The following is a 27352-nucleotide window of genomic DNA, read 5'->3' as shown; positions in this document are numbered from 1 at the left end:
GGATCAAAATATTAATTTTCAATATGGGGTGTTTTGTCACATTCACCAGCAATCTATTCCATACAGATCGCTGGAGAACTACAATCCTGTCTCCATATGGACTACAACTCCCTTCAGGCACCCCACACGCACCTGTTATTATTCCCCTTTGATTACTCACACACAGCTGGGAGCTGCTCAAGTACTGGTTTAGTTTCTCAGTGTTTTGACCCTTGCTTTGATTTATCGTTTACCCTGTCTGCCGCCTGTATCGACCATCTGCTGGTTACCTGACAGGGCCTACAGATTTCCTTGTTTGTAGCCGTCTTTGACCATAGCCTGTCTGACTACGAAACCTGCGTGTAGCTCCTCACTTCATTGTCACCTGACCTCCCTGTGGTTACAAATATATGCATGCATGTGTATATTTATATACACATAATTGTAAATTTATATATTCACTGTACACACACCTAAATTATGTCAAAGGAAATTGTTATTTTGGATCCGAATAATCATGATTGATGTTTTGCCAGCACTACTTTTCAAGTATTAAATATTCTTGATACCTGTTGTCTTTGTCAAGCATCAACTCTCCCACACATATTTATTATACATGCATACCTACAGATCTAGATTTTTCCTAATCGCAGAAATCATAGGGCCCTACAATAGAAGATTCACCCAAATTTGATGACTTCCACGTCAGTGGAAGGATCTCTCACCTCCTTTATGAGATGCTGCAGGTCTCCATTTCCTCTACTTCTACTCCTCCACTCTGTGGGACTGCAATCTTCGGCCGTCCTGCTCCCATGACCATCCAGTGACACCTCGTCCTCATCTCTGCTGACCTCCAGAGAAGTGGGTGTCGGGTTTGACTCCATCCTCTCAGGAGAAACATCCCGAGGAGCTTCCATCCCCGGCCGTGGAGGTAGGGTGGGCATGAGGTTGAGGGTGGCCCGGTAAACGCTGGCTCTCTGTGGGGATGGAGAGCAAGACTCCAGTGTTCGGTTGAATCTGACAGGACTGGACGCCCTCGATGAACGGCCTGAACTGGGGGTTGCAGCCTCATATGCCAGCTCAGACTGAAGGTACAATTGCTCCTTCAGAAGATCCGTCACCTGTAGATTGGGATATAACGTGTTAGTGTAAATTGAGAGTAGGTGATGCTGATGATATGTGATATAAAGGCATGAAACATGAGAATAATCCACTCACCGGCTCCATGGCCCTCAGTGCTGAAGAATTAGACAGGCTTTCCATGCTGTGACCTCTGTGCATGCCCTACGAAATATACAGTAGAGTCAGAATTATGTACATTTATCTGTATATTTTCCCCCCAATCTGTTTTATGGAAAGATTTATTTCTAAACATTCTCGTTTTAATAACTGATTTCTAGTAATCGATTTCTTTTATCTTTGCCACGATGACATTACATCATGTGTCTCAAGACACTAATATTCAACTTAAAAAGAAATTTAAAGGCTTAACTAGGTTATTTAGGCCAGTCATTGCATAATGATAACTTGTTCTGTAGACAATCGAAAAAAAATACTGCTTAAAGGGCTAATATTATTGACCATGTTAACTGGTTTTCACACTGGACACAGAAATCTCTGCACTATGAAACCAATTCATTTCAATAATCATGCAAAAACCGTGTTTTGATGTGTCCACCAAAGTACAAGAGCAGAGGAGTGCAACCTTAACTAGCTTGTGTGCTATTCACATACAGTTGAAGTCAGAATTATTAGCCCTCCAGAATTATTAACCCCTGACTATATTTTCCCCCTAATTTCTGTTTAGGTTTTTTCAACACATTTCTAAACATAATAGTTTTAATAACTCATCTCTAATAACTGATTTATTCTATATTTGCCGTGATGACAGTAAATTATATTTTACTACATATTTTTCAAAATACATACTTCTATTCTTCTAATTTTTCTATACAGCTTAAAGTGACATTTTAAGGCTTAACTAGGTTAACTAGGCAGGATAGGGTAATTAGGCAAGTTACTGTATAATGATGGTTTGTTCTGTAGACAATAGAAAAAAAAACGTTTTTTGGGCCAATAATATTGACCTTAAAATGGTTTTAAAAAATGTAAAACAGCTTTTATTATAGCCAAAATAAAACTAAAAAGACTTTCTCCAGAAGAAAAAAATATTATAGGAAATACTGTAAAAAATTCCTTGCTCTGTTAAACATCAATTTGAGAAATATTTTAAAATGAAAAAAAAATTCACAGGAGCGCTTATAATTTTTTTGATTTCAACTGTATATTTATTATATTTATATTTATACTCTTATAGTCAAATGACATGCTGACAGGACATTTATATGTAGTATATTTGTTCCTGCTGCTTGCAATAGAGTTACTGTGCCGTCATGAAAGCACTGTTAAAATGACACCTCTCAACTTCTTCAGTGATTGAGTTAAATTTAAAAGGTCTAAAAAAATTACTTTGACTTACATATCATAAAAAAAAAAAAAATATATATATATATATATATATATATATATATATATATATATATATATATATATATATATATATATATATATATATACTAAAAATGATTTTTGCTCTGTTTTAGGTTAAGTGCATCCAGAGTTTTTGGTTTGGGTCCAGAATTTTCATTTTGGTGCATCCCAGAACAAAATCAAACTACTGTTCAAAAGTTTAGAGTTGGTAAGATTTTAAATACATTTTTATGCTTAGATTAGTAGCTCATGAAATATTAATCACTATTTAAAGACAGATATGCTGCTAAAAAAATAGTATGAACAAAACTTTACATCAAATGAACACTATATAAACAGTTAATTTAGTTGGAAATGTATCTAATATTTTAACACATTAATATCTGCTTATGGTTTTGAAAACATTATGCTGACCAGAGTTTACATTTATATTTCTAGTCCTCAGTATAATAATAAACAAGAAATGTGCTTTGTAGTGCCTGCTAAAAGATCCATATAGTTGATTTTGTTGAATATTTAGCTAATACTTGAACACATTAATATCTGCTCATGGTTTTCAAAACATCATGCAGAATGGAATTCATATTTATCTCTCTAGTCCTCAGACATTATAATAAGAAATAAGAGTTTATTTTTTTGCTAACAGACCTGCTAATATACACACTTCAAATATTTAAAGTAACATAGGTCTAAATAACAATGCATCATTTATAATTAAGCAACTGCAGTAGCATCCACTGACCATGTGGTGTCGGTAGAAGCCGATGTGTTGCGAGCTGTTGCGCATTTGTTCATTGATAGAGAGCAGCCGATCCTCCAATTGCAGCTCCAGCTCCTGCAGCTCCTGCCTGACTGCAGTCCGCAGCGTCTGAAGCTGCTCTGCCTCCCGCCTGCAGCATCCCAAACAACAATACAAGTTTACTTAAAGTGCAAGTCACTCAGAGTTTGGATTTAATGCAGAAAACCAATAGTTGAACAGAATTATTAGCCAATAACAATGTGGTGGTCATTATATTTTGTATGTTCGTATGTTTCTCTTTTATATTTGTACACTTTGTACTTTTTTTCTACAGCCACAGCACTTTAAATATTTTACATTTTCTTTTATTTTCTATTGTATAACTTCAAATACTCTGTAATTACATTTTTTTTGTTATTATTTTAAGGTCACGAGTGGTTGTGTAAGCACTTCACTTCTGATATAGAATTAGTCTAGTAATTAATCTAGTAATTAGTATGCTTATTAACATATTTTAGCTGTTTGATGTTTCATTTTTAGACATTTAACCATTCTTACATTGTACAAACATGCAGTGGTTCAGGAAAATAATATTGGAAATGTTGAAATATTACACAAATTACATGTTATTTAAATTATAAAATAGTACTGCAACTTAAAATATTAATTTAATTTAATTTATTATTTATTTTAATTATTATTATGCATTATGTATTTAAATTTCATTAATGGTATTTATTTTATAATAAATTATGAAATATGATTACAACTTAAAATATACATTTATTTATCTTTATTTATTATTTTTATATTATTCTTGTTTTATTTATTTTATTGTATTGTATTTTTTATTATAAATTATGAAATATTATTACAACTTAAAATATTAATTGATTGATTTATTTGTTTTGTATTTATTGTTTTATTTGATTATTTATTATTCATTTAAATTACATTTTAATATTTTTATCATTGTATTATAAAATAAGAAATATTATAAAAACTTGAATTATAAATAATTTTTTATTTATTATTTAATTTTATTATTGGCATATTTATTTCATTTTAAATTATGAAATATTATTACAACTTAAAATATTAATTGTTTTTTTTTATTTTATTTTTTATCATTTATTTAAATTTAATTAAATTTTTTTGTTTTTATTTTATCATAAATGATGAAATATTATTACAACTTAAAATATTAATTGATTTATTGTATTGTATTATTTAATTATAAATTATGAAATATGATTACAACTTAAAATATTATTTGATTTATTTAAATTTATGTTATTTATATTTTATTGTATTTTTATTATAAATTATAAAATATTTTTAAAGCTTAAAATGTTAATTAATTCATTTTATATTTTATGTTATGTTTTTTGTTATTTTAATTTTAATCGAAATTATGGCATATTACTATAACTTTTTTTATTTTTATTTATTATTTTAGTTTAGTTTTGTTACAATTTCTTTATGTGGTAACAAAGCTGAATTTCCCTCATCTTTACTCCAGTCTTCAGGGTCACATGTTTCTTCAGCAATCACTCTAATATGTTTACAAATCATTAGCATCTATAATTTGTTTGCACATTTTAGGGCTCACGGTTTGGTGAATAATTTATTGTTGTCAATTTGTACAGACATTCAGTGTTACAGGAAATAATTATAACAGTGTCAAAATAAATGTTGTGAAATTGTTTTATAATATAAAATGAATATTTTCAATTTCATTCTTTTTTTAAACCCAATGGAATATGGCAAAGCTGAGTTTTTACCACTGTAACTCCAGACTTCAGTTTCACATGATCTGCCAGAGATCATTCTAAAATGCTGATATATCATTAGTATGTATGATCTGTTTGCACATTTTAGGGCTCTTTGTTTGGCGATTAATTTATTGCTACATCCGGAATCTTTCTGCTGAGTTTGTAAAGCCATTCAGTTTTACAGAAAAGTAAAATAGTATTATCATAAAACAAACAATAAATAAAATAAACAGTTGTCTAACAAAATTCATCCCCGTGATGGATGGTAAAGCCATTCATACGTTTTAATACATTTTTGACAAAACTGTGGCCTCCTACTGGTCATCAGACCCCAGTTTAAAAATCCTCAATGCATGCTACTAGCAGTTTTTTTTTTTTTTTTTTTGATGACCTGCTTACATTATCTTTTAAAAGTGACTCGTGTCTGATTGTCTGCATTTACACAGCACACGGCAAAGGTGCAATGACCAGACCAAAAAAAAAAAAAAAAGGGTGGGCGCTGACTAACATCTGATAATTAAATCAAAAATATATATATTGCTTAAAGGGGATAATGATATTGAGCTAAAAAAATAGATTTCAAAATATTTAAACATGCTTTTATTCTAGCTGAAATAAAAAAATAAGCCTTTCTGCAGAAGAAAAAACATTATAAGAAATATTATGAAATATTCCTCTGTAAACATAATTTGTGAAATATTTATACGTATAAAAAATTCACAGAGGGGCGAATAATTTTGACTTTAACTGATAATCATTTTGAATAATAGTGATTACAATTATAACCAAAGTAATCGTGATTATGATTTTTCCCATAATCGAGCAGCGCTAGCTTGTGATGGTAAAAACTATGAGCTCCTGACCTCTCTTCTGGACTGAGATGCTGGTAGACCAAAGACTGCTGTCTCATGAGGGCCAGTTCAAGATCCATCATCTGAGTCCGGAAGACATTCAGACTCCTGCGCCGCATCTGGAGCTCCTGCAGTCAGCAGGGACACAAATACCAGATTACCAATCATCCATAAAAATAGACCCCAATCCCAATAGACTATCCACCATTGTTTCAGACTCTCTTCCTCCATCTCGCAAACTCACTGCACTTGATTCGAACAGTGCCACTAATACACTCTGCTCCACACTAGCATCATGTCTAGACCGATTATGTCCTCTTGCATCCAGGCCAGCCCGTGCCAGTCCTCCTGCACCCTGGCTCTCGGATGCTCTCCGTGAGCATCGCTCAAAACTTCGGGCTGCGGAGAGAATTTGGCGGAAAACTAAAAATCCTGCACATCTCTTAACATACCAAACTCTTCTGTCCTCTTTCTCAGCTGAGGTTACTTCTGCAAAGCAGACGTATTACCGTCTGAAAATCAACAATGCCACTAATCCTCGCCTACTTTTTAAAACATTTTCCTCCCTCCTCTATCCTCCTCCTCCACCCACATCCTCCACACTTACTACTGATGACTTTGCTACATTCTTCTGCACCAAAACTGCAAAAATCAGTGCTCAATTTGCTGCACCTACAACAAACACGCAAGATACAACACCAACACCACACACACTCACCTCTTTTTCTCAGCTCTCTGAGTCTGAGGTGTCCAAACTTGTGCTATCTAGCCATGCTACCACCTGTCCACTCGATCCCATTCCCTCTCATCTCTTGCAAGCCATCTCTCCTGCAGTCATACCAACACTGACTCACATAATTAACACATCTCTTGACTCTGGTTTATTCCCCACTACATTTAAGCAGGCTAGGGTAACCCCACTGCTAAAGAAACCCAACCTGGACCATACGCTACTTGAAAACTACAGACCAGTATCCCTGCTTCCATTCATGGCCAAGATTCTGGAGAAAGTAGTGTTCAATCAAGTCCTGGACTTTCTTACTCAAAACAATCTCATGGACAACAAGCAATCCGGCTTTAAGAAAGGCCACTCAACTGAGACTGCCCTGCTCTCGGTCGTGGAGGATCTCAGACTGGCTAAAGCAGACTCTAAATCATCAGTCCTCATTTTGCTGGACTTGTCAGCTGCTTTTGACACTGTCAACCACCAGATCCTGCTATCTACGCTTGAGTCACTGGGCGTTGCGGGCACTGTTATACAATGGTTCAGATCTTACCTCTCTGACAGGTCATTCAGGGTGTCTTGGAGGGGAGAGGTGTCCAACCTACAGCATCTAAACACTGGGGTACCTCAAGGCTCTGTTCTTGGGCCACTTCTCTTCTCCATCTACACATCATCTCTAGGACCAGTCATCCAGAGACATGGATTCTCCTACCACTGCTATGCTGATGATACCCAGCTATACCTCTCTTTTCATCCTGATGATCCCTCGGTTCCAGCTCGTATCTCAGCCTGCCTGTTGGATATTTCACACTGGATGAAAGATCATCATCTTCAGCTGAACCTCGCAAAAACGGAAATGCTTGTAGTTTCTGCCAACCCGACTCTACACCATAACTTTTCAATCCAGATGGATGGGGCAACCATTACTGCATCCAAAATGGTGAAAAGCCTTGGAGTAACGATTGATGACCAACTAAACTTCTCTGACCACATTTCTAGAACTGCTCGATCGTGCAGATTTGCACTCTATAACATCAGAAAGATCCGACCCTTCTTATCTGAACATGCAGCTCAACTCCTTGTTCAAGCTCTTGTTCTCTCCAAACTGGATTACTGCAACTCTCTACTAGCTGGGCTTCCAGCTAACTCTATCAAGCCTCTTCAACTGCTCCAGAATGCAGCAGCACGAGTTGTCTTCAATGAACCTAAACGAGCACATGTCACTCCGCTGCTAGTCCGTTTGCACTGGCTGCCAGTTGCTGCTCGCATCAAATTCAAAACTCTGATGTTTGCCTACAAAGTGACTTCTGGCCTAGCACCTTCTTATCTGCACTCACTTCTGCAGATCTATGTGCCCTCCAGAAACTTGCGTTCTGTGAATGAACGTCGCCTCGTGGTTCCATCCCAAAGAGGAAAAAAATCACTTTCGCGAACGCTCACGCTCAATCTGCCCAGTTGGTGGAATGAACTCCCTAACTGCATCAGAACAGCAGAGTCACTCGCTATTTTCAAGAAACGACTAAAAACTCAACTATTTAGTCTCCACTTCACTTCCTAATCTGCAATTGCCTATTTGAATATCACACTAACTGTACAAAAAAAAAAAAAAAAAAAAAAAAAAAAAAAAAAAAAATTACTAACACTTCCCTTCTTGGACTTTACAGACCTGAAACTTGCCTTTAGTACTTATTCATTGTTGCTCTTAGTGGTGTAAATTGCTTCCTTGTCCTCATTTGTAAGTCGCTTTGGATAAAAGCGTCTGCTAAATGACTAAATGTAAATGTAAATGTAAATGTAAAAACTCTTGCACAACCTACATGTTCATCTGCGTTTTGTAAGAGTCTGATGCAACTCAAAGTTATGAAAAATCAAACTAGCATGTGACTGCTTCCTCTTTGGGAAATGATGTACCTCGTAAAGCGGTTGGACGGAGCGCGGTGTGCCGATCCTGTCCATGGGTGTGTCTCCTCCATGCACGGATGAGCTCTGCCAACAAAAACCACAGATCAGTTATGACTTATGAGTCACACAGGAAAAGCATGTCTAAACCGAGCACAGGATAATGCTGCATGCTGACTCTGCTGATTATTTGCATTGAGGGAGGAATTCACAGGAAGCCGGATCATGCTTCCTTGTTCTGTTTCATGCACTGACAAAACAGTTATTACAATTTAAGGGCTATAGATAGTTGAAGTTAATATTACTAGGCCTTCTGTGAAATTTCCAAATATTTTTACAATTTTGTTCAATCACCTTTAAAAAACATACTAGTTTTAATAGCTAATTTGAAATAACTAATTTCTTTAGTCTTTGCCATGACCAAGGAAAGTCATTGAATAACAGTGCTAATAATATTGTCCTTAAAATTGTTTAAAAAAAAATAAAGTTTTAAATTGCTTTTATTCCAGACAAACTAAAAGAAAGAAGACTTTCTCCAAAACAAAAATATATATAATAGGAAATACTGTAAAAGTTTCCTTGCTGTGTTAAACATCACTAGAGAAATATTTGATGAGACCAACAACTGTATTCAACTGTATACATATATAGTCCCTTTTAACTATTTTATTGTAAGTAGTTTACAATTGTTATTAGTAACAAATTTTAAAATTGACTTCTATTCTATTCTATACCAGTGTTTCTCTGGTGGGTCGCGGGAACATTTTTAGTGGGTCGCAGAGTGTGTGGTCAAAAAAACAACAAATGTTTAATTTTTGACTTATTTTGCTTATATAAGACTTTTATTTTGAAATGCGCGAGCGTTAACTGTACCGTTTGACATGTGAAATTTCATTTAATTCTAGCAACAAATATGTCGAAGCGCAAGTACGACCCCGAATATGTAGAGTATGGATTTATATATATTGATGAAAAAGGCTTAAAACCTCAGTGTGTCATATGTAGTGATGTGCGCTCACAAGAGCACTTTTAGAAACCAAACATTTATTGTTTTTACTTTGTATTATTTTTATAATTTGAGACATTGACAAAGTTTTGGTGATTTTCTTATGATTTATCTGTCACTACTTGTGGATGTTAACAAATAAATACAAATTAATTTTAATTGCTAAAATTATATTACCGTTGCTAAAAATTTGGGCCACAGGTTGATGACCATGTAAAAAAGTGGGCTCCATGGTCAAACCAGTTGAGAACCACTGTTCTATACAACAGTTCTGTCTGGTTCTTGAATCTGATTGGCTGATGGACGTGATATTCTGCAACAACAGCACTCATATAGCCTCCTCACCCTTCTGTATTAGTCCGCCCACATAGACAGCAGCATGACAGCAGATCAATAAACTCACTACAGTTTGACAAATATTGCAGGCGATGGACAACAATGTACTTTAGAGGCTTTTCAAGCGAGAATGTAGTGGTTTGTAGCAATGTAGTTTATTTATAAAGATAATGCAGATTTTAAATATTTATAATTTCGAAAAGACAGCGCGTTATCACCCAACAGCCTGTCATACTGAGCAGAGCAAAGACGGTTGACGTTCTGCCACAAGATGGCAACAGAGACCACATAATAAGTACTTAGAGGAGAAAAAAGTGTAATTTCAAACTACAGCTAATCAAATCATTATAGAAATGGTAAGTGACCTTCTAACTTAATCTTCTAAGTCAAACTCTCTTTTGTATGTTGTAGTGCTATATTTAAACCATAGTAATCTGCTAGTGTTCGCTTTGCTTTGGCCATTTCGGTGGTTAATTATTGTGATCTCCCGATTGCAACATAGAAACACTGGGAAATCTCTGTAGACTGATGGCATTTCATGCTGTTCAGCCTTATAATCATAAAATGTGAGCAAAATCATCTGTTGTGTCATCACTTTAGACATTATGCTAGAGTATCATTCAAACACTAGCTCTAAAGTGATGTTGGGGAATTAGAAACGGTTTCTGCTGTTCTGACGGCCAGCTGCAGATGGAAAAAGTAGTTCCTCAAACAAAAGTATTTTAAGACTCTCTGTGTTTGAGTTTCTTTTTATATACACGATTATGCCATCGAACTGTTGTTTAAACGCAACATCACACTCGTAGCAGTGCAATATGGCTGTATATTATCACTGGTGGGACACTAAGGTGTGAGGCTGCGCACGCCTCCCACCAGTGTCGATAAACACCCATATCTCACTGCACCTCATTTGATATTGCTCTTCTATTCTATTCTATTCTATTCTATTCTATTCTATTCTATTCTATTCTATTCTATTCTATTCTATTCTATTCTATTCTATTCAGTTTGACTAGAGCAAATTTCAAACTGAGCTTAATATTTTTTATATAATAGTAGTTAACTCCTATTATTTGTATTTGGTATATAATAGTAGATATTGTAAAATAGTTATTAATGCAAACATTGTCAGATACCTGTTCTTCTTATTAAAAACTAGCCCTTAATCACTAGCACACATTATAATACACCAATTTTGAATAATGGAGTGTACACATGTATACATATGCTAATTTCATGATTTCATTTTATATTATTATTAAAAAAAATATATGCATAACTCAAATTATTGTAATTTCTCATGAACAAATAAATTAATAAACAAAAACATCTTTACAGTGTATAATTCATGAAGTAAAAACAAAACATTGAAACAATCAACATTGTTGTGAGAATAAACACTTTATTCAATAGCAATATGTCTTTTTAATTACCATGTTTACCCAGCAGTGTTTGTAATTTGTGCCTAACAACATTCCTACTGAACTTAATTCTTGCCTCGACTTGTTTGAGATGCGATTCCCAACCCCTGTCGTTTGTAAACAACATGAAACAGCCCAGCCCACACAAAATGTCAACTCAACTCAACAACAGTGAGTCAAACAGAGCCAACAACAATGCCCTAGTAACAGTTACTAATAAGGGCATGCCAGAAATAACCTCATTAATAACCAGGATTATTATAGCCTGAGGTAATTTGGAGAGTTCTAAAAATATCAATAGATCATTCATTCATTTCCTTTTGGACTTAGTCAATTTAATAATCTGGGGTTGCCACAGCGAAATGAACCGCCAACTTATCCAGCATATGTTTTACGCAGCGGATGCCCTTCTAGCTGCAACCTATCACTAGGAAATCAACATAAATCATACATATCATACATAAAGTATATTATTTCTAACAGCTCTTACCTGACCAAGATTTTGCATTGTCCCACGAATGTCATGCAGGACCCTCCTGAGCTGCATCTCTGTGCTGCCCATCGCAGGGGTAGGGGCAGGAGGCGTCCCAAATGAGAAAGGGTAGGCGGGTGAGGGATAATACGGATGGCTGTAAACAGCAGCAGGGTGATGAGGTGAACCATTGTATCCCGAACTGTAAGGGGCGCTGTGGGATTGAGCAAGAGGGACATGGTTTGGGTACGGGTTGCCTTGCATATTCAACGATGGGTCATAGGGTGTTCCTTGAGGAATGTTATTAGATGGATAGAATGGGTTGTAGGGAGCACTGTGCGGGTGAGCATAATGCATATTGTTCTGAGGTGTAAAGTGTGCCCCCTGTGGTGGAACAAATGTGTTGCTTTGAAGCGGTGGAGGACAAGGCGAGTTTTGGTACTGTGGGAAGGGAAGCCTAGATGGGTATGAGGAATTGTAGGACACTCCGTGTTGCGGAGAGTAGAAGGTTCCGTGATGAGGAAAGTGGGATGGTGCTGTAAAATGAGAAAGGTTAGGGACGCTAGCGCTCCAGTTTGTACCTTCACCCAAAGGCCTGTGCGGCCAGTCAGCGGGAACGCTATAAAGCGAGGTGGAGGAGCGAGCCAGATGTTGGGGTATATCGAGAGGGTGTGGTGGAGGTGGTGGTGAAGTTCCTCTGTTCATCTTTGATCCAGAGTTCGGGAGCGCAGATTGGACACCCGAACCATCCACTTCATCCTCCTCCAAGATGGAGTCTACTTCTTCTCGGTCACTGCAATGGTCTTCCTCATAGCGGTATGTGTATGATGGCGGGGTACAGTGCTTGACTGAACCTTTTCCAAGCTGGATGCGCATGGAGGTGACCACGCGAGCCGGGTTGAGCGAAGATAATGGGAGGGAGCTGGATCTCCTTAAAGGATTCCTCTCCTGGCTCTCCCTCAGCAGGCCCCGATCCCTCACCCACACTCGGCCAGGACGCTCCTCCTCCATTGAGGATGATCTTTGATGGCCTGTGTGGAGTGCCATGGATCTCCTTTGAGCTGTAAGGTGGGACTGCTTAAGATCTGATGAGTCTGGAAGCTCTGATGAGGAGTCTTGCTCCAGTAGATCTTCAGGAGACTTTTGATTTATGCCCAGACTAGGTTGGGATAAGTTGCCCTCATGAGCTACTTTCAGTATGGAGTCCACTGTATGATCTATCATCATGTTTGAATTTCCTTCTTGAGAGTCTATGGTGGAAACGGACTCAATGACAGATGCCCTATCTGAGTCAGGAGAAAGAAGCAGTCCATTGGTGCTAATTTCGTCCAAGTTTGGATTGGGAATTTGGAGATTGGGGATGTCATGGACTTCTTGATTGGTTGCAGATTGGGTAGTTGTGCTTCGGTAGAGCTGAACTTCCTCACTTGGGAATCTGTCAAACTTGGGGTATTCCAATGCTATGGGTGTGCTGACTTCAGCATGCGATGTTACTGTGGTTTCACTGTCACAGCTGTCTGAGCTCTCTTGTACCTAAAAAAAGATCAAGAGAGAAGTTTCACTTCCATTATCCAGTTAAGGGAAGGACCCTAGAAAACTTGCTGTTGGAACTTAGTCACTGCTCTTAAAGAGATAGTTCAACCAAAAATGACAATTCTGCCATCATTTACTCACCCTTAACTTGTTCAAAACCGAGTTTCTTTCTACAATTTAACAAAACATTTTATCCAAAAAAAATTGCTGGTAGCTGAAACCCATCGACTTTCACAGTATTTTTTTTTACACTTTATGGAAGTCGATGGATACCAGCAATTAACATTATTCAAAATATATATTTTTGTGTGTTCAACAGAATAAATAAACTTGGTGTAAAACCATATGAGGGAGAGAAAAACGATGAGTCAATTTTCACTTTTAGGTGAACCATCCCTTTAACCTCTTGGGACCCAGACATTTGCTTTTGTTTTATATTTTTATTGAATTTCTCAAGGAACACACATACCAAAACTTTAACTTATGGTGCATTTTAAAGAGGACATGTTCAATATTTTTTAGGGAAACCAAATTCTGTGATAACTACCACTTCTTGTTTTCCAACTATTCGGTAGCACTTTATTTTGTTGGTCCATTTGAGTATTAGTAGATTGTCTGCTTAATATCTGCTGATACTGCTCCTTCAACAGACATTTAACTAACTATAAAAAAGTTTGCAAGTACATGTCAACTTACACTAACCCTAACCCGAACCTAACATTCTACTTATAATCTAATGAGTATTAGTTGCAATTTAACTTAAAATTAACAAGCGGACCCTCAAAATAAAGTGTGACCAACTATTCTTGTAGAACTAATATATGTATTTAAATATATGGAATTGGTGATTTCTGTGCTAAAGAAATGACCAAATAAAGCATGAAACATAAATGAAAACACAAAAATTAAAAAAGAAAATATACATATATAATAATCAAATAACATTATTTGAAAAATACTGTTAATACACTGTTCATCATGCTTATAAATAATTTAATCAATTTTGAATCTTTCATATTTTTATGAAATCAGTGCACACTGAATTCTAAACTCTTTTTGGCTGGGTCCAAGGAGGATTAGACTCTTTATATTCACGCACTGCAAAAAGTCCAGATGGTTATGCCCACACTCGCGTACCTTCAGGTGATTACCCGAACCGTCTGTGGATGGATCCTCAGCAAACCCGCTGCTGTCAGACTGCTGGCTGGCTGTCCTCAATAACCGCTCTGCAGGGAGAAACATATAAACACCAAAACTGAGTGCCTTGGACTAATTTCCCAGCGGTAAAAGACCCCAGGACAGTTTAACTAATGAATGCTTATGAGTTTTAAAGTTACATCACATCATTTAGATTAAGTTTAAAATTGCAAAAGAAATCACAAGCTGTTTTTCTGTTTTCCCATAAGTGTTTAACTATTAGGTACACCTAACTAGTACCTTTTTTTGCTACAGAACTACTTTAATCCTTCGTGGCATACATTCAACAAAGTACTGAAAAATATTTCTCAGAGAATTTGGTCCATACTGACATGACAGCTTCACACAGTTGCTGCAAATTTCTCAGCTTCACATCCATGATACAAATCTCCAGTTTCACCACATCCCAAAGGTGCTCTATTGGATTGACTCTAGTGACTGTGGAGGAGCTCATTGTCATGTTCAAGAAACCAGTCTGAGATGATTCAAGTTTTATGACACTGTGGTCAAAAAGTGATGGACATGGTCAGCAACAATACTCAGGTAGGCTGTGGCATTGACATGGTGCTCAATTAGTACTAATGGGCCCAAAGTGTGCCAAGAAAATATCCCTTAAACCCTTACACCACCACCACCAGCCTAAACCATTGATAAAAGGCAGGATGGATCCATGCTTTCATGTTATTGGCGCCAAATTCTGACCCTAAAATCCGAATGTCGCAGCAGAAATCGAGTCACTTAAATCACCTTTCTTCCCCATTCTGATGCTCAGTCTGAACTGCAGCAGATCGTCGTGACCATGTTTACATGCCTAAATGCATTGAGTTGCTGCCATGCAATTAGAAATTTGTGTTAACAAGCAGTTGGAATGTGTACCTAATAAAGTGGCCGTTGACTGTACATATATGTAGCTTATCAACAAACAAGAACAAAATCCAGATGAAAACATGCATCAATTAGACATCTGTGTGAAGTATGTCTGCAATCATGATTATAGTGAAACCCCTTTTCACTATATAGGGAAACCCTTATATTTTCTTTGATAATACTAGTCAAATATAATATTTTGCATTATCTATTTTTAAAAAAAATGTACAAACAAAAATACCTTCTCCCATTCCTGCTCTACCTGCTCTACATGAGCAGTGAATGTCTCCTGAATTCAGCCACATGAGGGCAGACTTGATACACACTTCCACCTAAACTACGCTTCAGCATTTTAGGGCTGGGCCAAAACACAGCATGATGAAACACATCACAGTCATGCGTGTTTGAATAACACATCTTCTCCTCTGTGTTTTTCTTAGGGAAATACAACCTGATCTGATCTGCACGGTTGCTGCCTTCTCAGGAGGAAATTTGTCCGAAAATATTCTTATCTTAACTCAAATCAAACACTTTGACTAAAACAGCAATCCAAATTCGACTGATTGTGACGGTATAAACAACCCCATAGCCAAACTAATCTGCTATTTTCATTATCATATTTGTCAGCTTACTTCCAAATTGCATGTATAGTTTCATTTTTAAAACCATTTTAAGCATTGTTGATGTTCAAAATGTAATATTTAGACCAATCACATAACTTCATATGCTATTACGGTATGTTTTCAAATGCATTCATGCCCCATTCGAGTTCTCAATAACAACATATTTATTTTGAGCACTTTTCATACAGCCTTTGACACAAATAAGAGTTTCCTGGTGTGGTGACTGATAACAGCATTTGATTTACACTTACCGCTGTCAGATCGAGACATGCCGCCTGGACCAGGAAGAGTTTCATCCTCATTACTCTGCAACTGCAAACAAAAACAAAAACAGAAAGATCACATGTGAGGGTTGCATGAGTTTAAAATACGTCAGATACGCTGCTTGTGTTGAAAAATGCATTCAGACCAAGGGCTACCGTTTAAAATGACCTGGTAAAAGAAAAGTGTGTTTGGACAAACAGACGGTCACACCCCAAACTCACACCATTGGTGGAGTTGAAGTTATCAAGCCATGTCGGGATGCTCAAACAAACAGAGCAGCAATAGACAGTCGAGTTATAAATGGTTTGCATGTTACTGCTTCAGCATTTCACATTTAAATTCACCCAAATCACACAGTGTCCTCATTTACTTAGCCTGCATGACTTTCTGTCATCTGCAGAACACACACACACACACTTGTTCTTATATCCTAATGGGCACTCTCATACACGTACAGTAAAGTAATGATGTTTCTACTGTATAGAGTGTACATATTTTATCCCCTTAGAGTAACCCTACCTCTGAACTCAACCCTCATAAGAAACAATCTGCACTTTTACATCTTCAAAATACCTCATTCTGTATGATTTATGAGCATGTTTACCTGTGGAAACCGAAATTGACATGTCTCCATGTCTGCACTCAGGTTTAAGTCCCCATAAGGTATTATGTACATTTGCACGCGCACACACAATCAATATATGAAGAGTTCAGATCGAAAAGCCTCTAAATGCCATCTGAATTGTTCTAAAATGAGCAATGTTCTCAGCCTCCTATATTAATATTCAGTTTATTCACTTTAAAGGCAACAAAAACAATATATTATTATACAGTAAATACGAGATGACTGAACTACACACAGGAGCCTGAGAGCAAAACTGTCGTTTTAGAAGAAAAATATTGGACTCTTAGAACTCTTATAAATAGAAATACTAAAGAAAAATACTTTAGACCCCACTGATTTAAATGTATGAAACTATAAAAGTTCAAAGTCATTTTAGAATGACATGAAGGTGTGCAAATGAAGGCTGAATTTGACATTTCGGGAGAATTATGACTTTAAAGGGGATAGTTCACTCCAAAATTAAAACAACCTCATCATGTATTCTCCTTCTTGTGGTTTTATACCTTTATGATTCGTCTTCTGTTGAGCTTCTGATGAGTGCTGGCACCCATCGACTTCAATAGTAGGGAAAACAAATACTATGAAAGTCGATGGGTGCCAGCACTTAACATTCTTTAAAATATCTCTTTTTATGTTTAACAGAAAAAAGAAGATAGATTTAGAACAACTAAAGGGTGCACAAATGATGACACAATTTAAATTTTTGGGTGAATTGTCCCCTGAAGTATTTAAATACTTAATATTATTTATATTTATACTTAAATGAACTAAGTTACACTTGAAAAACACACTTGCAGACAATCAGCAGTAAAGAGGCATGTCTAGTAATTGTACACATATACACCATTAAATGTACACATAGACATCACCTATATATATGTAAATATGTATATTATAACTTATTTGATTGTAACTTCAACTTAATTTGATTATAATGCAGCAATGTGCACCTTTTGTAAAGCTGCTTTAAAACAATAATTAAAGTAAAAAGCGCTATAAATAAACTTGAATTGAACTGATCTATAGCAGCGTATGTATTTATCTGAGGGGGGGGGGGGTATTGTTGGATTATAGAAATGTTTGTTTTTGGTTCTTTCAAATATCAACATCATTTGGCAAAATTTGCTTTAGGGCATTTTCAGTCAATAATAAACATGCAATGTTTCCTGCAGCTGCTATAGTAAAAAAAAAACAACAACAACAACAACAAAAACTATAATAAATGGAGATAAATGAATAAGTAACTTTTTCCAGGAAGTGATGTTTCCTGCAGCTGCTCTGGCAAAAAAAAAGAAAAGAAAAAGATAATAGTATATAAAGATAAGCAAATAAATAAATAAATAAATAAATAAATAAATAAATAAATAAATAAACGACTGTTAACGACAGAATTAAATGTAATTATCAATATTATTTTTAATAAAACAGATAATACAGATAATAATAATAATAATAATAACAATAATAATAAAACGGATACTAATAATAATAATTATACTAATATATATATATATATATATATATATATATATATATATATATATATATATATATATATATATATATATTTATAATTAACAGTTTTTATTGTACATGATAAAGATTTATTTATTACATATAAACATATATAACAATAATGATAATAATAATAATAATAATAACAAATACAGATCCTAATAAGGTAATAATTACATTTATTAATAGCTTTTTTTATTGTAAAACAGAACAAATACAATATACAAATAAAATAATAGTAATAATATAAATCTGTATATATTAAATAATTATATAAATTGATTATATACAATAAAAAACAGATATTAATAATTAGACGTAATATTATTATTATTATCATTATTATTAACAACAAGAACAACAACAACAATAATAATATATTTATTACAATAATTATCATAATTATTATTATTATCAACTATTTTGTTGCTTGGAGTTATGAACAGAAATGGCTCAGATCATTTACCTGCTCACTTGAACTGCAGGCTATTAAACTATTACGTTGTTATGGTAAATTTAAAATTTTAATGTTTAATTAATGCTATAATGAAATATTTCATATGTGGAAAACCTCTAACTTTATCTTTAAATGCAAGTTTTCCAGGCCATGCTGTTGAGTCATACATAATCTCATGATAGACACTAGCTGGGCTTCCATCACCCGGTATTAATGCACATTTTTAAGGTATTGCACGAGAAACAAGAGAGAGAGATAATGACTTTATTTGAATTAAATACCCTTATTTCGTAATAATGTTTTGTCGCTCACTTAAGAAGGTTTTGGGCTTGTTTAAAAAAAAGGATTCAATGTAAATAATATGAGATGGAAATGCATTCGCCAAATAAACTCTGATGTAGCAAACATTACATCCATGTAACCAATCAGTTGTCTCCATTATGCTCGCCTTGTTAATTGTTTGTTGCTAGGTTACCAATACTACAGTCATCCACTCTAAAAACACAGATAGATAAAAACACAGATAGAAACACACCTAATGTGGTTAATGTGGGAAAATTTGGGATTTTTTCTTTCTTTGCAAACTTTGAAAATATTCGCTTCATGTTAGGATGGAAACCCGGCTATACTCTGAGTATCACTGCTGAACATTATGAACCAGTAGCCATGATTCAAAGGCTCAACCATAATCCCAGAACATCCTCCAGGCGCTCCATGTTCCCTACTTATTTTTAGCTTTTCATGTCACGACCCCTGCTGTTTTTACAACAAAACACACACACGAAAAATAAAAATACAATTCTGGAGAAGTTGAGATGGCTGTCAGCATGAGAACCGGATAAGGAGATGCTGGGAGGATTGTTTTGGTGAAATGAATGCTAAAGAAAACCTCCTCCATTTCATAGAAATCTCCATATGTAACAAATATAATAGTATTAGATAATTAATATATAATTAGTAAAATGCAAATAATATAATATAATATAATATAATATAATATAATATAATATAATATAATATAATATAATATAATATACAGTATGAATGCTCAATATTATGCATTAGCAATAACCATTTGACTGTAATAATACAATTCGGTCCCACTTTATATTAAGGGGCCTTTACTAATATGTACTTGCAATGAAGTTAATAATTTTTTATAATATACTTATTGAGTAAATACAAGTTTTTGGACTGTACTTACAGAATGCTTAATTAAATACTTAAAAATAATTATATCTGTAATTACATTTAGAATGATACCTTACATATTAATCTATCCTTAAACCTACCATTACCCTAATCACACCTCAAAAGCACCAGACGCATTTTGCAATACATCTTCAACACAGTAAGTACATTATATTTTTATTTTAATGTAACATAGTAGTTAAGGCCACTTAATACAAAGTGGGACCAATAATTCTAATAATAAAAGTATTTAGTAGGGATCAGTACAAAAATCATGTAAAGTGTGCATTTATTTACAATACAAATAATATAAAAAATATATATATAATATTTGTATACAATAAAACTATATTAATAATTATACAACATAATTATTTGTGATGTACAATAAAACCATACTAATTGTTACATTAAATAATAATAATATCTATAATAATAACTATAATAATAATAATAATAATTACTATTATTATTGTTGTTGTTGTTGTTATTATTATTATTATTATCATTGTTATTATTACTGTAATAATAATAATTATTATTTTTATTATTAATATAATTAGTAAATTTTATTAAATTAAGACAGTACAAGTAGTTGTAATATCAGTATGACTGCTCAATATTATTTTGAATGAACAACACATATTTGATTATAATAATAACATTAAGTCACATTAAAAATGGATACAACAAAGTTGATAGTTTTGGTGAAGTGAACTGTACCTCCTCCATCTCAAAGGAGTCTCTGGGCTGGTCGAGCAAGTGGATGATGTGTGGGTTTGACAGCAGGCCGGACGGCTCTTTATCTGGGGTGGACGTGATGGCCTCATGGCACCCGTTTACCTTCAATTCAGAGGTATCGTTCTCTTCAGACGCCTGACTGATGCTCACTAGGACCGGAGGCAGAGGCAAGTCTGTGGACTCGCCATTGGTCAACGTAAAATCTGCGCTGATCGAAACATCAGAGATATTCTGCTGAGCCTCCTCCGTCACGGTCGCCAAAGATGAATCCTTTTTCTTTAAGCTCTTCTGTTGTGTTTTGTGGTCTGTATCCGTCTGAACGTCCCGCATGTTGGAGCTCTCATTGTTAGGCTGTTTGGTTTCTCCATCCGAGATGGAGGCCAGCAGGTTCTGCTTCGTAAAGTTGCGCTTGAGAATTTTAGCAAAGTTTCCAGCAGAGCTTCTCTTTTTTAGCGGATTAGGCACATTGGTCTCCATGTCACCATTGCCGATTTTATCTGTGGGTTTTCCAGATACGTGGGAATAAATATCGGAGAGGACGTTCGCCACTGTAGCCAAGACTTCGGTCTGACGGAAACGACCTGCGGGGGATACAGGAGAGATATTTAGAACTTATGATTGAGTGGTAATAACTAAACATAATTTATGGATTATTTGGCCAAATAATTTGTATTTATTATACATAAATAATAAAAATAAAAAAATATTTGTGTACATAAATAAATTTACATTAATAAATAAATATGCATTAAAAATGTACACTAATAATAAATAATCCTAATAATAATAACAGTTCAAATAATAATAATAATAATAATAAATATTATATATGTATTATAAATAAATAAAATATTTGTGTACATTAATAAATAAAAATATTTACATTAAAGAATAAATGTATATTAAAATGTATATTAATAAATAAATGATTAAATATTTGTGTATATTAATAAAGATTAAATGTACATTATAAAGTGTATTAAAATGTACATATTTAAATAATAACAGTGTTTTACTGCACTTTCTTATGGCAATAGTTTTTTTTGTAATAAATACTTGAATACATAATTCAATAAAAAGTAAAACTATACAAAAAAACCACAACAAATTTTTACATGTTACAAACAAGTTATATATTAACATATATTAAAAATGAATTTACTTTTAGTATAATTCATATAAATTAGTAAAAACTATATATATAAAAACATGCATATGTAAAAAATATTAAATTATATGTAAAATACATTTATTTCAATAATATTAATAACAATAATAATAATTATAAGCCACTTTATATAGTGCCTTTAAAAGTAGCATCTCAAAGCACTTTACATACAAAAAGCATACGAGTAAAATTTACATGCACAGATACATGTATAAACCAGACAAAAAACAAAACAAAGCAAAGGTTTAAAAAAAAAAAAAAAAAAAAACATAAATATTTGAAACCCCATGGGGAAAGATAGAAAATTATCACAAAGTATGTTTTAAGATAATAAAACATAAAAAACCATACATGTATAATTCACATAAAATACTTTTAATTTTAAAGGTTAAAAAAATAACTGGTTATAACAGATACATAATAATAATAATAATAATAATAATAATAATAATAATAATAATAATAATAACAACAATAATAATAATAATAATAATAATAATTGTAATAACTATTACAAATCATCTTATAATAAAATAACTAAACTTTCATGCATAATCTACATAATATATATATATATATATATATATATATATATATATATATATATATATATATATATATATATATATATATTATACACTAAACCTTATAATTATTGATGTTGATGATTTTACTTTTATATTTTAACACAAATGTTATTATAAATGCACAATGAAACTTGATTGTAATATAACTTTTAAAATTGGGAAAAAAATATGTTAATTAAAATACAATATACATAAATGATAATAATTATGCTTATACAATAGGACGGAATGGTGGCTCAGTGGTTAGCACTTTCGCTTCACAGCAAGAAGGTCGTTGGTTCACGTCCCGGCTGGGCTAGTTGGCATTTCTGTGTGAAGTTTGCTTGTTTTCCCTGTGTTCCTGTGGGTTTCCTCCGGGTTTTCCTCACAGTCCAAAGACATGCGCTATATGTGAATTGAATAAACTAAATTGGCTGTAGAGTTTGAGTGTGTGAATGAGTATGTATAGGTGTTTCCTAGTATTGGGTTCCCTCTGGAAGGGCATCCGCTGTGTAAAACATATGTTTGAATAGTTGGCCGAAGCAAAAATGATGAATGAATGATTATATAATGTGTTTTAATACGATATAAAAACATCTGAAAAACTACTGCAATTTGAACTGACTCAAAAGAATCATCAGTCTGAATCATGGCCAGAACTGACTCACTTAAACAGCAGATTAAAGTCTCAAACTAAAAATTCTGAGTCAAGAAAACTTTTCAATCTGTCATGCTGACTTTTATGAAAACCACCTGAACAGTTACTACAACTAAAAGCAGCCAAAACTAATTTGTTGCTCACATGAGAGCTATTATGTAAGCGAAGTGTGTAGTCTATGAAAACAAAACGTCTTTATAATATTAATGCGTCGCACATCCATTTACAAAAACAAGATCCTGCACTAAACCCTCCAAGCGTGTTGACTTTTATCAGCATCAAGCTCGTCATTTGTTATGGCAGACATAAAGGAAAAGGATTTGACAATACTGCATGCATGCGGAGGAATGATAACAAGTGATAACAAGCCAGCGATGCGTGTGTTGCTCAGAAATCAATAGTCTTCATTTATCTCCAGCACTGCAGCCTGCCGCTCTGAGTCAGCATTCAGGAACGAGTCGCAGGACGAGTGCCAGAAAAGCACAAGAGGAACAGAGAGCAAGCTTCTTGGAGACAAGCGGATCACAAACTCTACAGAGGAACCAGCAGGAGTTACGTTAGAAAAGTCAACAAGACTTACTGCACCGATAAACATTCGGAACATACACTTCTCGCTCAAAATGACCGCTTACAGCCATTCCAGGATAAACAGGTTCATCACTGAAAAAATGCTGGGTTCCACATAATTCCTTCATGTTGTGCAAACACAAATCAATTAAGCTAACTTAATAGATTTTACAAATTTAAGTGGATTCAACATAAAAAAATTAAAGGTTCAAGAAACCCTGGAGTACTATTTTGAGATTTTAACAGATCTGTGTGTGTTGAGCATCATTTAGCACAATGTTAGCACCTGTCAGCTTTTATTGTGGGGAAAACTGGATAATTTTTAACTTTTGTTAGCTGATTTTTTTCTGGTTTAAAATATTTTTAGTGGGATTAAAATCAGTGACAGTGCTCATCTGCCTACACTGCAAAAAATGCTTTCCTTGCTTCAATTTTTTGTCTTGTTTCTAGTCCAAATATCTAAAAATTCCTAAATCAAGAAGAATTTGCTCGACAAGCAAAACATATTGTCTTGTTTTGAGAAATAATATGCCAAAATGAAGTGAGTTTTTCCTTAAAACAAGCAAAATAATCTGCCAGTGGGGTAAGCAAAATAATCTTACGCCAAAAGAAAAAACAAGATTAATTTGCTTACCCCATTGGCAGATTATTTTGCTTGTTTTAAGGAAAAACTCACTTAATATTAGCTTATTATTTCTCAAAACAAGACAACATGTTTTGCTTGTCTAGGAAATTCTTCTTGATTTAAGAAATTTTAGATATTTGGACTAGAAACAAGACAAAAAAATCTAAGCAAAAAAATAATTTGTATCCAGTGATGATGTGTCAGTTTCTCGTTATTATTCATAGCAGAGTTTTCTTATCCTATAAAAATACCCTGCTTCTTAATTATTCATAAAAGAGTGTGCTTTCCGAAGGCAAAGCAGCTCTACCAAGCTGTGAGAGTGCGTCCCGTGCATGGCACAAAGTTTTAAGCCGTTCATGAACAGTCGTAAGTGTTTGTTTCCATGATCCACAGAGTTTGCTGTATGTTTTTCCCATGATGCTGTCAGGGCAAAGCTGTTGGTTTGCAGCAAGCATATTTGTCGTGAGAGCTGTATGAGAATTGGAGAATGGTGGACTTTGTCTTTTATCGGTTAAGTTTGCTACCATTCAGACACATTGCGTATATCTGTGCTGCTTTGTTCACCTGTTTAAAGTCCTCAGGATTACCAGCAGCGCCAATAGTTGAAATAGAGAGGGCAAGTGTCCAGCAGCACTGCCATTTTTGCAGAGCTAGTGTTTTTCCCATACTGATAAACTTCCAGTGACCTGTTATTGTGAACTTTTTTCCATTGTATACGGTTCTTTCACAGCATTGATGTTGTAATGTCATTAAAATACATTCAGTTAAATAAATTTTAGCATTCATTTAGTTGCTCAAGCGTAAAACGAGACAGAGCTGTTTACTCGCATGCGCCTGTCAGAACTGCTGGCAGCTAGCTCTCTGCAAGTCTCCAATGGTCAACCACTGAAGCTAAGCAGGGCTGCGCCCGGTCAGTACCTGGATGGGAGACCACATGGGAAAGCAAGGTTGCTGCCAGAAGTGGTCTTAGTGAGGCCAGCAGGGGGGCGCCCAACCTGCGGTCTGTGTGGGTCCTAATGCCCCAGTATAGTGACGGGGATGCTATACTGCTCAGTGAGCGCCGTCTTTCGGATGAGACGTTAAACCGAGGTCCCGACTCTCTGTGGTCGTTAGAAATCCCAGGATGTCCTTCAAAATAGAGTAGGGGTTTAACCCCGACATCCTGGCCAAATCTGCCCATAGGCCTCTGTCCATCATGGCCTCCTAACCATACACCATATTCCAATTGGCTTCATCTCTGTCTCCTCTCCACCAATCAGCTGGTGTGTGGTGTGTTATGGTGTTCATTACACTGTCTTCTCTCTCTGTGGTGTGCGGTCTGGTGCAAAATGGCTGCCGTCGCATCATCCAGGTGGATGCTGCACACTGGTGGTGGATAAGGAGATTCCCCCCATGGTGTAAAGCACTTTGAGTGCCCAGAAAAGCGCTATATAAATGTAAGGAATTATTATTATTATTAGAACTGGCAGGTTAGCGCAGAAGCTCCATTGAATATGCTGGGGTAAAATAAATGCTCATATTATAAAGACTTGGCAGGGAAAATGTAATTTAATGCAGTGCTTCTTGTACAATCTGAGACCCACTTAGTAGTTACTACTGTGAATTGTTAAACTAAGATGTTACCACAAATTGCACTAAAACATCGTCTCAAAAATCACAGAATCTGGCTAGTCAGCCAGGCAATGGTGCGGAAACACTTACTAAAAGCAAGCAGCAAAAAACAACAGCCCCGAGTCCAAATGCAGTGCACTCGCCATCAACAAAAACAGGCATTATTACAGACTTCACACATCCCTACCCTCACCCAAGTTCTTCCTGTTCCGCTGCTTTGTCCTGGCTCAGTGAGAATTATGCAAATGTAGGCCAATACACAAGCTGGCACAGATCTGGCACACAGGCCCTTTCCTGATGTGAGCGGATGGCAGAATCAGCTTCTCTCTCTCTCTCTCTGCTGCCTCTCATTGCCGTGCCCACTGAGGACAATGGCTCCGTTGTGCTCTACTTCTATTAAGCAGCCCTCGCGCACACAGCCTTGCTGATCGGACACTGTTTAGCAGCTAAGCGATTGGGTGAAGATGCACTCCTACAAATAAAGTGCCATTGACGATTCCCTGAAAAACCTTTAGTTTCATGCAACCTTTTTACTGAACAAAAGGTAGAAAAGAGTTAAATTTATTTATTTGTTTTTCAGAATGAAACCTGAACCTGTGGTATAAATGTTCTGCAATGTGGTCGAAAGTCAAACACACTTCTTTTCTAAGCACCACAACTTCCCTCAACTCTTTCCTTGTTGTCTTTGTGTTTGTTCTCCACACTTTCATACATTGGTTAAAAATGACTAGAGTGAGTATCTCTTCCCAAAGTGCTCTGTCTTATAACAAGATCACTAATTATTAATGCAATTACATACATTTTTTTGCAGAACGTAATAAGGTGTTACAATTGTAAAATGCAATGATGCTCCTGAATCAAACCAATGAATCTCTATTATGCTAATCAGAATTTATTGCAGTGTGATGAAGCATGAGTGTTGATTTATTTACCCCGCTGCACTGCAAAAAAATTGTCTGTTGAGATATATTTGAGCTTTAGATGTCAGAGGCTGCTGCTACTTTGAACAAAAGCTCTATTGCCCAGAAAGTGGTTTTGAAAACCAATGAAGAAAAGTGAATAGCGTTTTAAGCGTTCCATAATTATTACATTATGAGGGATTTAAAAGATCTTGTAAAGTTGAACTATTTACATCAATACCAAAAGTACTCGAGACCAATACTGATATTTGATACAATTCCAATAATTCAAGTGGAGTGCAGATGCAAAAACCTCTAATTGTCAGCTGAAATTTTCTTTTAAAATTAAAATAAAAATTTTTCTCAGGCTCCTGTCTTGATTCAGTAATTTCACTTTTTTTGGATCTTTTTTTGGATCAGGTTTTGCATCTGAACTCTTCATATATATTAGTCATTAAAATGACATGCATTTCAGAAATATGCCTTTAATTAAACAGTATCTATATACTACAACCAAATAGTTTTGTGAATTTATGATTTCCAAATAAATCAA

The 27352-nt window shown here is 34.9% G+C and overlaps 1 protein-coding gene across 6 annotated transcripts in view; it reads right to left on the bottom strand.

Moving 5' to 3' along the window:
- Positions 1 to 27352, bottom strand: part of itprid2 (ITPR interacting domain containing 2) — a 117162-nt gene that overhangs the window by 7974 nt on the left and 81836 nt on the right. For all 6 annotated transcript variants that reach the window (XM_073913156.1, XM_073913157.1, XM_073913158.1 and 3 more), the window contains 9 exons: positions 20688 to 21286; positions 16164 to 16224; positions 14363 to 14451; positions 11711 to 13225; positions 8470 to 8544; positions 5847 to 5962; positions 3212 to 3359; positions 1198 to 1263; positions 705 to 1100 (listed from right to left, as the gene is read on the bottom strand). In XM_073913156.1, the coding sequence (XP_073769257.1) occupies positions 705 to 1100; positions 1198 to 1263; positions 3212 to 3359; positions 5847 to 5962; positions 8470 to 8544; positions 11711 to 13225; positions 14363 to 14451; positions 16164 to 16224; positions 20688 to 21286 (3065 nt within the window). The remainder of the gene's footprint in view (positions 1 to 704; positions 1101 to 1197; positions 1264 to 3211; positions 3360 to 5846; positions 5963 to 8469; positions 8545 to 11710; positions 13226 to 14362; positions 14452 to 16163; positions 16225 to 20687; positions 21287 to 27352) is intronic.

The sequence above is a fragment of the Danio rerio genome, chromosome 9, assembly GCF_049306965.1.
Source record: "Danio rerio strain Tuebingen ecotype United States chromosome 9, GRCz12tu, whole genome shotgun sequence".
NCBI lineage: Eukaryota > Metazoa > Chordata > Actinopteri > Cypriniformes > Danionidae > Danio > Danio rerio.
Note: the sequence above shows the minus strand (reverse complement) of the source record. Positions and strands in the feature narration are given on the sequence as shown.